The 14,060-nt window shown below is 46.1% G+C and overlaps 1 protein-coding gene across 3 annotated transcripts; it reads left to right on the top strand.

Moving 5' to 3' along the window:
* Nucleotides 1-359: 359 nt before the first annotated feature.
* On the top strand, nucleotides 360-8,628 carry LOC142663439 (oocyte zinc finger protein XlCOF8.4-like). Of its 3 annotated transcripts, none has more exons than XM_075842091.1 (5): nucleotides 360-611; nucleotides 3,239-3,356; nucleotides 3,970-4,098; nucleotides 4,204-4,261; nucleotides 5,877-8,628. In XM_075842091.1, the coding sequence occupies exons 2-5, from the start codon at nucleotides 3,303-3,305 to the stop codon at nucleotides 7,052-7,054; spliced, it is 1,419 nt and encodes a 472-aa protein (XP_075698206.1). In that variant the 5' UTR covers nucleotides 360-611; nucleotides 3,239-3,302; the 3' UTR covers nucleotides 7,055-8,628. The 3 variants fall into 3 exon arrangements, with proteins under 3 accessions (XP_075698206.1, XP_075698205.1, XP_075698207.1); XM_075842090.1 differs by having other exon boundaries at nucleotides 3,262-3,356; XM_075842092.1 differs by lacking the exons at nucleotides 360-611; nucleotides 3,239-3,356; nucleotides 3,970-4,098 and adding an exon at nucleotides 5,711-5,788.
* The last annotated feature ends 5,432 nt before the right edge of the window (nucleotides 8,629-14,060 follow it).

Below are 14,060 nucleotides of genomic sequence, written 5' to 3' on the forward strand. Positions count from 1 at the left end.
CCTCAAGGGGCGGGATACCCGGCCAGAGCATCGGCAACGCTCTGGCCGGGGATTCCGCTCCAGGAGCTACTGTCCATATATGGGCAGTGACGTCAAGCGGAATCCCCGGCCAGAGCGTTGTCGGTCAGTAGACTCTTCCGAGTGCTCGACGAGGAGAATTATCTTTCCAGTTTAGTAGTTATTTTCCCGCCAATTACTGAACACGCCCCTTCACTGTATCATTGGTCGGCTGAAATCAAGTCCTGTAACTGGCCGGCAGAGTAAAACTACCTCTTTTCGGTTGGCTTTCTCCCGCTAGGGCGCATGCGCTAAACGAGGCGTCGTATTGGTCACGGGGTCCGAGACTTTACATAGAGCCGCTGACAGAGGGAGAAGTGTATATTATAACACTGCGTTCCGTCTGTCTTCCATCTTCCCGGAGACCATCTGCCCTCCAGAACAATGGCGGCTGGAGCCTTACTGAGCTGAATGTAAGACTATTATTACGGCCTGTAGTGGCAGAATGCACAGAGAAGAACTTGAGAGCCGAGAAGACCCTTCTTAGAGGTAGAAAGACCCCCCTGAGCCACCAGATACAGAAGACTCCCACCACTCCCTGAATAGCCTGACAAGTGAGTAACTGCCTGTTACTATAAAGCTGTATACTATTATATTATCACATAGTGGAGATATATGCCGTGTACTGTGTGTTATGTCCTTGTTAATATTGTCTGCTCAATGTCAGGTGGCTGCACTCTATGCGGCACATTTACATACACCCAACCGTCCCGGATTCAGCGGGACAGTCCCCGGGCATCAGCTCTCTGCTTCAGGATTAGGTCAGTGCGGAGGAGCAGAGGGAGCTCACTGAGCACTCCCCGGGCACGAGCGATGTGCTTGGGGAAGCCCTTGACGTTACTGTTCATATATTGTCAGTGGCTACTCCAGGAGGAGCAACTGACGTTAATGTACATATGGACAGGGACCTCAGGGGTTTCCTCTAGGAGCGGAATCCTCGGCCAGGGTGCTGATAGTTCCCTGCTTCAGAATTGGTGGCTTCTTCTTGAGCGGAATCCCCGTTGCCAATGATCTGGCTGTGATTCCGCTCCTAGAGGAAACCCCTGAGGTCACTGTCCATACATGGACATTGACGTCTGGGGCTCCTCCTAGAGCGGAATCCCTGGCCAGAGTCGGCAATGGGGATTCTGCTTAAAGAGGCTCTGTCACCAGATTTTGCAGCCCCTATCTGCTATTGCATGTGATCGGCGCTGCAATGTAGATTACAGTAACGTTTTTATTTTTAAAAAACGAGCATTTTTGGCCAAGTTATGACCATTTTTGTATTTATGCAAATGAGGCTTGCAAAAGTACAACTGGGCGTGTTTTAAAAGTAAAAGTCCAAGTGGGCGTGTATTATGTGCGTACATCGGGGCGTGTTTACTACTTTTACTAGCTGGGCGTTGTGATGAGAAGTATCACAGCGTGATCTCTGGAGAACACGGCTGTGTCTGCACTGCCAGAAGCTGGGCGTTCTGAAGAGAAGTGGATGATACTTCTCATCAGAACGCCCAGCTAGTAAAAGTAGTAAAAACGCCCCGATGTACGCACATAATACACGCCCACTTGGACTTTTACTTTTAAACACGCCCACTTGGACTTTTGCAAGCCTCATTTGCATGGTCCATGGTGCTGAAAGAGTTAACTGATCGGCAGTAATTCTTTCAGCACCCTCGACAGTGCATTCCGATCACCATATCGAGTAACCTGTTTAAAAAAAAAAGAGGTTCGTACTTACCGAGAACTTCCCGGCCGTTGCCTTGGTGACGCGTCCTTGGTGACGCGCCTCTCTTGACATCTGGCCCCTACCTCCCTGGATGACGCGGCAGTCCATGTGACCGCTGCAGCCTGTGCTTGGCCTGTGATTGGCTGCAGCTGTCACTTGGACTGAATTGTCATCCCGGGAGGTCAGACTGGAGGAAGAAGCCGGGAGTTATCGGTAAGTCAGAACTTTTTTTTTTTTTTTTTACACGATCATGTATATTGGGATCGGAAGTCACTGTCCAGGGTGCTGAACCAGTTTAACTCTTTCAGCACCCTGCACAGTGACTGTCTCCTGCCGGGTTCGGTCAAAACGAGTTCGGCCGAACCCGGTGAAGTTCGGTCATCTCTAAGACACTCTGTTTGGATGTTTGTAAACAGAAAAGCACGTGGTGCTTTTCTGTTTACATTCAGAATTTGACAGCTCTTGCGCGAATCACGCAGTTCGCACGGAAGTGCTTCCGTGCGACCTTCGTGGTTTTCATGCACCCATTGACTTCATTGGGTGCGTGATGCGCGAAAAACGCAGATTTTTAGAACATGTCGTGAGTTTTTTTCAGCGCACTCACGCTGAGCAAAACTCACGGACCGTCTGCATGCCCCCATAGACTTGTATAGATCCGTGCGACCCGCGTGAAAAGCACGCGAGTCTCATGGACGTATATCACGTTCGTGTAAATGAGGCCTTAAACTAAGAAGCGCGGGAATCCGAGGCGCCTGATTAAGAGCCTCCTAATAAATGAGGTGCATGTCCAGCCGTCCATACGCCAGAAAGTCAAATCTACACCGCCTTCCAGATGCGTAGATTTGCGTTATTATGCAGCTATAATTTACGCCAGCAATTTGGGTAATTTGTTGGGCTGCGGTTGGCTCCGCTCTCCTCCGGAGCTTCAGCCACTTTTTTGAAAAGTGGCGGGGGCAACGGAAACATTTTTTGCGCAAATTGCGACTTTTCTAAGGCAGCGTAAAGTGTTTAAAACATTTTTCCTTAGATTATCCAGCAAGATGCGGCAAATTTATCAAACATGCGCCACTGTGAGAAATTTGGCGGATCTTCTGCCTGCTCAACGTTGTCTAAACCTTACACAGTACGCGTGCCTTCGCCTAAACACCCCCCCCCAGTAACGTGATCGTGGGGTGCCAATGGTAGACTTGGCAGCCTGGGTCCTAAAGAAGGTCCTCCGGTCTGCCATATTTGTGCTCCTATTATGGGAGACTGTGAGAATCACTATATACTGCAATACACTAGTAATGTAGTATATCATATAAGCGATCACTGGTTCAAGTCCCCTAAGGGGACTAATAAAATAAAAAAAGTAAAATTCAATTAAGTTGAATAATAAAAAGTTACAAAAAAAACCCTTTTTCTATTTTTTTTCTCTAAAATAATGTTAAAAGTATGCACAGGATGACGATGATGTTGCTGTTCGTGTTCACACAGTGATCATCGTGTTGACTCTCTAGGTCCTTTGGTAATCTCCGTCACCCCCCCCCCCCCCCAACACATGGAGAAGATACTAAAGATCACCGTGGAGATTATCTGCTTGTTAACCGATCAGGTGAGGAATTCTGCATATTGGTAATTTGCAAAGCTGCAGTGTAAATCATGGGGGGTGGTAATTAATAGACTACAATTGACAATGCAGCTAGACTCGAGTCTCTGATCAGAACAGAACATTTTTCAGACCACCACTGACTCCAATAAACAATGCAGCTAAACTGAAGTCAGTGAATATAGCGGTGTCCTAATTGGGCAGAACTGCAAGAAGCGTGAAAATCCGGATGTTGACCTAATATTTTGCTGGAGGCCTCTTGATATGACTTGTTGACCTTCGGGATTGCAACCTAAGCTAGACTTTTTTGTGAGAAGGGTCATGTTCACACAGGGCGGATACGCTGCGTAATGGTATGAATCACTCCATGATCACTCCATGCAGCCCGGCCTCCTAGGATGACGTTTCATCCCATGTGATCGCTGCAGTAGTCACATGGGATGGAACCTCATCCCTGCAGGCCCGGCCGGATGCAGGAAGAGACTTCTGAAGGTCTCCGGTTGGATCACCAGTGGGGAGTCTTATTTTGATTGTGCCGCGGTCACGGACTGAGATCAAAGGGTTGGGATCGGAGAGCGGTACACGTGGAAAAAATGAACCACCTTTTCTCTCTGGGCAGGAAGATGTTGTAGTGAAAAAGTCTGGGGACCGCGTCATTATTGAGCCTCCGCCTCGTTTACCAAAGAGAAACAATGAGAAGAAGATCCTAGAACTCGCCAACAAGATCGTTGCGCTGCTGACGGGAGAGGTGAGCGCTGCCGGGAATGCTGGGACATGATACGGGAGCCCCAAGTGAGTTGTGTGGAATGATCATTGTCGTATGATGTCGCCTTCTTCTTTCCATTTTGTGTAGAGGTTGATGGAGATGACCAAGGACGAGGAAGGTCACCGGGCCGTCTGCTCCTCACTCGGTAAGGAATTATTTCTAGACCACGGCTCATTTTTAAGTAAGGAAGATTTCACTCTGTGGGGCGTAGCCAGGTAAAGGCTTGTGCCAGTCCCTGTACCTTGTGCCTCCCCCCCCCCCCAAATGGACTACCCCAATCCCTTCCTTCAGATAGTTAAAAAATATATAAAACGAATGCTTACTCACCGCTCCCCTTCTCCCTTCCATGTCCCCTCAGCATGTGGCGGCTGTTCCTATAAGGTCCTGACCGGCGTTATAAGTGACGCAGTCCTGATGACGTTGACTGCTGTATCGTATATAAGGCACTGACACTGCTGGGCGACAGGACCTTATATGAGCCGACTGCGGCATCTAAAGTGTTAAAGACTGGAGTGATCCCCTCTGACAGCCATGCCCACACCCCACGATGCAATCGCAGGGTGTCAATGGTTGTTATGGCAGCCTGGGGGCTCAATGGGTGCCCCCAGATCTGCCATCTTTGTACTCCTATTAAGACCTGCCTCCAGTAGAGCTTAATTGGAGACTGTCAGAATCACAATATTCTCCAATGTTGCAGTATCTATAGTGCAAGCGATCTATCGATCGCTGGTTCAAGTCCCATAAAGGGACTAATGGATAAAAAAAAAGGTGTTAAAAATAATTTATGTACAAAAAAAAAAATAAACAACCCAAAAACTCTTCCCATTTTCCTCCTAAAGCATTGTAAAAAAAATAAAATAAGACATAACTGGTATCGCCGCATCCGTATAAGTCTGAACTATTATATCAAATTATTTAACCGCATGGTGAACGGTGTATAAAATATGTAAACCGCCAGAATCGCTCTTTTTTTGGTCACCTCATCTCTCACAAAAGATGGACTAAACAGCGACAAAATAACGTGCATGTAGCCCAAAATAGTAGCACTACATGTCACGCGGCACAAAATAAGCCCTCACACCGCTCAATCCATGGAAAAATAAAAGTTCGGGCTCTCCGAATACGGCGACACAAAATACATTTTATTCTTTACACTTTGTTTTTCCTGGTAAAAATAGTAAAATATAAAAAAAAACAATATAAATTGGAATCTCCGTAATCATATTGACCCGCGGAATAAAGTTACCATGGCGTTTTACTTGCACGGAGAACGCTGTAAAAACTTAACCCAAAAAAACAAAGGGGGAATTTCTACCCCACAAAGAATTTTTTTCCCGGTACATTATACGGTACAATAAATGTTGCCATAAAAAACTACAACTCGTCCCGCAAAAATCAAGCCTTCATACGGCGTTATCGACGAAACAATAAAAAAAAGATACGGCTTTTGGAAGGTGGGGAGGAAAAAAGTGAAAATTTAAAAAATAGCTGCGGCGGGAAGGGGTTAATATTGCCTTCCTTCATTATTTTTCTTTTACTTAAAGGAAATTATAAATATAAAAGGTAATTTTATCAAAAGGTTACCCTCCTGTAGAGCCAGATCGCCGTCGATAAAGTGAACGCTCTTGCTGCGATCTACTGGGAAACTCCCAAGGAACCCCACGGATGGCTGGTTGGTAATCGCTGTGCTACATTACCTTCCTAAAGGAGGTTTTCTTCTTCTAATATCTGTTCTTTTAATCTCCTCTAATCTCACTCAGGACATCCCGGAGATGTTGTGAGCGAAAAGAAGCTGAAATCCTTAGGAGATATAACGCTGAGACCGGGCAGATCTGCAGAACATACACTGGTTTGTGTCAAAACAGAACCGGCGGTGACCAATGAAGGTCACATTTCTCACGTGTATGGAATGGAAGAACGACCATCGCTCAACATTAAGGAAGAGCATTTCTCCGGTGATGAAGGAACTTTTCATCAGGCTGTTGTCTCCACTCCCCTGGGTAATTCGGAGGACTCGACTATCAACATTAAGGAAGAATCTTTCTCCAGTGAAGGGATGGAATCTACCACCGATAATATAAAAGAAGAATCCGGTACTGGTGGCGAAGGAATTCTTACAGGCACGGACATTTATTCTACCCCGGCAATCATAATAAAGGTAAAACCATTCTCCTGCAAACGAGAACACCAAAGAAACCTGAAAATGAATGCCCACGAGGCCCACACACTGGGCACATCCATCCAGAAGAAGCCGGGTAGAAAACTGAACGCATCTCAGATGGTTGATGGCCACCGAGATTGTAGTAAACGTTGCTCTACCAACTCCCGTCTTATAAACCACCACAGAGTGGAAACGATAACTTCTCCTCAACGTGGCGAAAACTTCTCTTGTAATTCTGGTCTCACTCGGCATCGAACAGAAAAAACTTTGCCGTGCTCTAAATATGGCAAGTGCGTGTCATCGAAGCCAGACCTCATAGTCCACCAGAGGATCCACAAGGGGGAGAAACCGTTTGCATGTTTGGATCGTGGACAGCGATTCCTTTTCGAGTCTCAGCTTGTCGGGCACCAGATAAAACACGCTGGAGAGAAGCCATTTCCTTGTTCCGAATGCGGAAAGTCTTACAGCAGTAAGGCTGCCATCGTCATGCATGAGAGGCTACACACCGGAAATAATTTGTATTCATGTCCTGAGTGCGGAAAAAAATTTGTACGGAAGAGCCATCTACAGCAGCACGTAAGCCTCCATACCGGAGAGAAGCCCTATGCTTGCCCTGAGTGCGGGAAACGTTTTATTCAGAAGAGTAATCTCAAGCAGCACTTAAGTGTCCATATGCCAAAAAAGAAGGAGACCTACTGCTGTACGGAGTGCGGTAAATTTTACAAACGGAGAGCCGATTTCAGATGGCACATGTTAATACACCTTGGCGAAAAATGATCCCAAACCGGCCTATAACTGGAAGCGGCAGGAAAGAAGTCTTGTGGGGGAGACCTTAGGGGTAGGAACACACTAGGCGTGAACACTGTGCGTTTTCTGGAAAGGATAAGATTTGAACAAATCTCATCCACACACTGCGGAAAGAATCAGCCGAAAAACCGTTCATAATTAGACCTGCGTTGCGATTTATTTATGTATTTTTTAATCCACAGCGTGTCGATATATGCTGCAGAATCATTGGTTTTCTGTTGCGGGTTTTCCCCATTTAATTCAATGGGAATGTAAACCCCCGCAACAAATAGCAGATGTTGCAACTTTTGCGGCGGAAACCCTGCGATTCTGCCACAAGAATCACAAGTGAGGAAAAAAAAAAAAGCTATTGTATATGTGAAATGAATAAAAAATAAAAGTTTATACTTACCCACCCTGCCATAGTCCTAGCGACACTATCTTCTTTTCTGAGCTCACCCCGGCCTCCTGGGATGACGTTTCATCCCATCTGACTACTGCAGTGGTCATAGTCTAAAGCTTGAGAAAGGGGGCAGACCCCCGAAACGCCACACCAGGCGTAGTGAGACGCAGACCTACCCTCTACGTGTAGTCTCTGCCGATAGTCCAAGAGAGAAGTAACCCACTCTAGCACGCTCACCCATACGCTAGTCTGAATAAGGCCTATTGTTCTGCCCGCCGTCACTGACTGACGACGCGTCCCACTTACTGTGACCGCAGGACTGTATCTTCATGTCGGCGTCTCCCTCCTCAGAGACGCCGACACACATGGCTGCAGTGCTCTCCTGTGTCCTGTAGGGTGCGAGCGCCCTTAAAGGGCCAGCACACGCACCTGTCTAGAGTTTCCCAATAACACCCTGAACTTTAAAAGGGGTCTGCCCTTCCTCTCCTTGCCTGAGCTTTGTTTCTCTTCCTGTGTTAGTCTAGCAAATGTTCCCTTAGTTGTATCCTGCTCCCAGTGTTCCCGTATCCTGTTGCTGTGTTTGTTCCTAAGCCTATTGTGGGAGTCGTGTGTGCCTCATCTGCCACGTCCAGTGTCATCTGCTATGCCAAGCATCATCTGTGCCTGCTTCACCACGTGTCTGCTACTCCGAGTACCTGCCTGATCTTCTACACAGGTACTCCTATCCGAGAGACTGTTATTGACAATTATTTGGCCAGCTGCTTCTCCGCTATGGCGGAGTGGCCTAGTGGGTCCATATACCCCACAGCCGTGACATCTATAAATTACTCAGCTCCCACATAGTCTACAGCGTCATCCTGGAAGACACTCCGACGAGGGTCGTGTCGCCATGACTACGGTCGGGGAAAGTATAATTTTTTTTTATTTTTTCCTGCAGGACTTTTGCAGTGGACATGCGACCCGAAAAACGGCACCAGAATTTGGTGCAGTGTTTCTTGCGGAATTCCCTGCGACTTACAGGATCGATACGCAGTGAACTTTAACGCAACAAATCCACCCAGTGTGTTCCTACCCTTAGTTTGGTAGTTTGGGGAAAGTTCACCTTTTTAAAGGGGTTATCCAGGGACCAAAAATTGCAATTGCTGGAGTCCCGAGCAAAGCATCGGCTAGCGCTCTGCCCGGGACTTCAGCGCTGCTCCCGACATCCATATTTGGTAAATTCAGAGGTTTCCTATCGCTGGAGTTCCCGAGCAAAGAATCAGCTGATGCTCTGCTCCGGGACTCCAGTACTGCCGCCGACGTCATTGTCCATATATGGACAGTGACGTGGGCAGAAGTTGTGGAGTCCCCAGGCAGAACATCAGCTGATTCTTTGCTCGGGGACTCCAGCGATAGGAAACCCCTGAATCGACCAAATATGGACGTCGGGAGCAGCGCTGGAGTCCCGGGCAGATCACTAGCTGATGCTCTGCTCGGGACTCCAGCAATAAGCAATGTGACAGCCCCTTGTGGTCATGTTCATGAACAGCACATGAATCAAGAGCTCAGTCACGTGGGGCCGTGTCGGATCGTCATCATTATTAGAAAAGCTCCAGCGCTTCCTGAATAATTCACGAGGTTTGCACCGTAAACTATAGAATTTTTAATGTCTATTAGTAAGTTACTTCATTTCACATAAATATATTATTGCAATGCAGGTTTTGGCCCCCTGATAACCCCTTTAAGCAATGTACAATAATCCCAAGCACAAGGTCAAAGAGACCCAGGAGTGCGAGCTCTACAATTGTCAAGTCAAAGTCCAGATCTCAACCAGACGAGAATCTGAGCACTATTTGAAAAATGTTGTACACGAACCTCACCCACCAACCTGGAGCAGATCTGGCAGGAGGAATGGGCAAAAATCGACCCTAAACAGTGTGCAAAATTGTTGGAAATTTACCACAAAAGATTTAGGCCCCATTCACATGACCGTGCTGATCATCGCAGTCCGTGATTATGGGCACGGACGGCCGCGGAGAGCCACCCACGTTTGCGGGCTGTTCTGCCATATAAAGTATGGGAGCACGGTCTCTAAAAAGCAAAAAATAGGACATGTCCTGCCTTTTGCGGAGCGTTTCTACTGCAAGGACACCTTCCCGTAAATGAATGGATTTAATGTAATTACGGATGTAATCTACGGTTGTGTGCACGGGGCCGTCCAGATGTCATTGCAGCAAATGGTGGGTCTACCAAGTACCTGTCTGAAAGGGGTTGAATACTTATGCAGGCAACATTTGCCTTTATTATTTTTTATTTATTTATTTTTAAATAAAAAAATAATCTAATATAATATTGAATTCTGACATTGAAATTTTTTTTTTTTTTAAGAGCATTCTTGTATGTAAATAAAATAATGGCTGGAAAAAGGGTAATTGGTAATCCAGACTAATCAGACTTTAGGGGGTTGATTATGTTATGGTATAAATATATGTATAATGTATCTGGGACCTCAATGAGTGCAATGCTGAAGAGAAGAACATGTATTAGAATATATGTTGGGTATGTGATGGTATAGAACAACCTATAATCAATGATATAAGTGTAATGTATGTACTACTTCAAGGTAGAAGGATAAACGAGTCTATATTTTGGGTATTATTGAAAGGTTATGGAATGTAATAATCTGCAGATGTTCTGCAGAAACTGGAAATTGCGAATTCATTATGTTATGAGGGTACTACCAGGAACTAGGGGGTTTGTTTGCAGGATGGTTTGTTTCTGGGCGTACAGCCAAGATAGATATGGGTAGAACACCGGATTAAAAACTAGATGTAAGGAATAAGAATAATGTACGTAGAGATAAGAATAATGAGGAAAGAAACCACAAGAATGTATATGTGTCTGCACGTAATTATATGATATTTTTACTATATAAACTCTGTGTCTCTGCAAATAAAGTCAGAAGTATTTTTGCCTTGAGAAACGTCTCAGTGTGTCTTTGCTTCTCCGAGCTCGCACCCCCCCCCACCTGATTTGAACCTGCATGGAGATCAAGGCGTAACGTGACCTCATTGCGATCACAATTACTATTGACACTGTGTATGGGCTTCCAGTCACGACACCTGTGATAGATATATAGCCATATGTATAAGGCCCCATGCATACGAACGTGCTTTTGCAGCCGCAATTCCCCCAAAAATCCACGGGAGAATTGCGGCCCCATTCATTCCTATGGGGCCATGCACAAGATCATGGTGTCCACGGTCCGTGCATGGCCCAGGAGCCTGGACCGCAGAAAGAATGGGCAAGTCTTATTACGGCCGTGTTCTGCGATCCAGGTTCATAGCAAATAATGCATGCGGCCATGTGCACGATTTGCGGGCGGCTCGTGGATGACACTCCGCACCCAGCCGACCCGAAAATCACGGCCGTGCACATGGCTATGTGCATGAGGCCTAAGAGATTATCTGTGACCTGTATGAGAACTCGGAGAGGTTTCGGTTGCCTGTAGCACTGGGAGAATTCAAAGGGATGCAAATATTCAACAGCTTCCAAAAATTCCCACATTTCGGATCCTGACAGCAGAATGTCTGGTTTGTTGTTTTTTTCCTCTGGATAGATTAGAAGACGACCATCGCAACCGCAGCAATTGTGTCGTTAATGCACAAACTGACAGATCATCTGTTATAGTAATGCTGATTGGAGGACAGACAGGACCCTCTTCCTGTCACAAACCACCTATTGTCATGTACCTGTAGGAGCTGGTGTAGACCCACCGAGTTACACGGGACTTGACTTGGGCTAAACTAAGGAGCAAAAACGAAGGAAAGCATTTAACCCCTGTACAGGGATCTAGACTTTGCTGCAAAGAAAGGAGGACACAGGACCAAGACAGCAGGCAAACAACATGGACAAGCGAAGGTCGGGACAGGCGGGCAGCAGTCGTAAACGGACAGCCGAGCACAGGTCTGGCAGCGAACAATTGTAGTCAGATGTGCAGAGCTCGGGGCGGGCAGCGAGCGAAATATGGAGATCAACAACTTGCGGGGTCAATAATGGAATTCTAGACAAAAAATACACGAAGGGCGGATTTACACGAGCGTGTGCGTTTTGCGAACACAAAAAACGCGGCGTTTTGCGTGCGCAAAAGGCACTTAGCAGCTCAGTGTGTCATCATCATCATATGGTGCGCGGCTGCGTGATTTTCGTGCAGCCGCTATCATTATGACACTCCGTTTGGATGTTTGTAGCATGTGGTGCTTTTTCTGTTTTCATTCATCCTTTTCACTGCTGTTGCGCAAATCACGCTTGTCCCACGGAACTGCTTCCATGTGGTGCGCGTGATTTTCACTCACCCATTGACTTCAATGGGTGCGTGATGCGTGAAAAACGCCAAAATATAGGACCTGTCGTGACTTTTTCGCCGCGGACTCACGCTGCGCAAAAATCACACAACCGTCTGCACTGCCTCATAGACTAATATAGGTCCGTGCGACGCGCGTGATTTTTATTGAGTTGTACGGACGTATATCGCGTTCGTCTGAATAAGCCCTAAGGGACATGTTAAAAACACTTAGGAACCTTATTGCTCAGGCCCAGAGCAAAGGGAATCTAACATACCCTGGAAACCTGGGTGGTTTGGTGCATGCTGGCTTTTAAAGGGAGGAGGGGTTAGCGCACAACTTTTTATTTGTGATGGTCATTGTCTAAATTTTTATATATTACGCGTCTATTTTAGGGTAATTGGGTTTAGGCTAGCATTACGACAATGATAGGCGTAGGGCACCATTTTTTGGGGTGTTGGTATTATGTGTATTTAGGTTATTTTTACTTTTATTTTACTTTTTTTTATTCTGGTCTGTCCCTCAAAGGTCGGAAAGACAGACCTTTGTGAGGCTTTATTTTTTTCTTTTACACCACTGTATCTGGTACTGCACAAGGGAAATCTGCCCTCTCGGGCTTTATTTGGATAAACATAACTTTTGTCCGTGTGACAGTCGGTTTTTTTAACAGCCGTCACACGGACGCATGTATTTCAATGGGGCTATTCACACAGCCGTTGTTTTAACGGACCGTGTGAAGGGCCTGTGAAAAAAATAGGACATGTCCTATTTTCGTCCGTTTTCACAGACTCAAGTCTATGAGGGATCTGTGAAAACGGTTCCAGTACACAGTACACAGATGTTTTTCACATCCGAGTTTACACTCGTTCATCTGAATAAAGCCTTGTAGTGACTATTGTCACGAATAGGACTGCGCTGGGTCTAGTTAGACCCAGCAGCATTCCCTCACTAATGGCATCCTGGCAATCATGTGACCGGTCACCTGATCACCGGGAGCAATAGAGGCAGTTCCGCTGCCTCTATTCTATACACAAGTCTTATTGATCGCTGTGTTCAAATGATCCGATTAAAGAGAAGCAGTGAAAGCTGTTTCTGTCTTCTCTTCAAGGTCACCGGCTGTCACTGACGACCGGGCACCTGACATTCAGCTGCCCGATCGTTCGGGCAGCCAGCTAAAACCTGCGCTGTAAATACACCATGGCGCGGGTTTTAAGGACCGCCGGCCGTTTATACACAGACGCCGGTCAGGAACTAGTTAACACTTCAGGAGCATCTAGACCCTGTCTCATGATTAAAGAGCACCAATCGCTTGCTGGGAAACCCCATGACTTTTTTGGAGGGCAAAGTATAAACCTTTCTCAAATAAATATATATATATATATATATATATATATATATATATATATATATAAAATTAGGAATTTTAATTTAGTGACAAAAGCTCTGGCCCTTTAAGAGCTGAACTTTCAACCACATGCAGCAGTTCTCGGTAGAACTGTCAGGGTATGTTCACACAGCTTATTTACGGACGTAATTCGGGCGTATTACGCCTCGATTTACGTCCGAAAATGCGCCTCGATAGCGTTGGCAAACATCTGCCCATTCATTAGAATGGGTCTTACGATGTTCTGTGCACACGGTCATTTTTTTTTACGCCCCGCTGTCAAATGGCGGGGCGTAAAAAAGACACCTGCATCAAAGAAGTGCCTGTCACTTCTTCAGACGTAAATGGAGCCGTTTTCCATGGACTCCATGGAAAACCATCTCCATTTAACGTCCGTAATGGACGCAGCAAAAAGCGTCTCAATATGCCATTACGGCTGAAATTACGGTGCTGTTTTCTCCTGAAAACAGCCCCGTAATTTCAGCCGTTACAGACACTGCCGTGTGAACATACCCTCAGGGTAAACTTCCTTTTCCCTGTTATTTCATACCGAATAACCACCTCCGTAAGTTGGAATCTGAGGGCATGCGTGGAGAAAATATACCAGGAGACAAGTTGGTATACATCCTCCCTCAGTCAAGTAGGAAGTAAGAACTAAACTTTTTATTGAACAAAGAAAGAAACACAAGTTCCCTCCCTAGAGATGTGGGACGTGCTTAAGCCCCATTGGCTCCTCAGCTGTAAGTCCATCTGTACACTCCTCTTGCATTCCTGGGGCAGTGTCTCCATAGACGTGCCCCTGATACATGGTCCATTTTGTTACATTCCAGTTCTTTGTGTAATATACTGGTATGTATGTATATATATGTGAGGATAATATTTTTGCAA

Source organism: Rhinoderma darwinii, chromosome 11 (genome assembly GCF_050947455.1).
Source record: "Rhinoderma darwinii isolate aRhiDar2 chromosome 11, aRhiDar2.hap1, whole genome shotgun sequence".
Taxonomy (NCBI): Eukaryota; Metazoa; Chordata; class Amphibia; order Anura; family Rhinodermatidae; genus Rhinoderma; species Rhinoderma darwinii.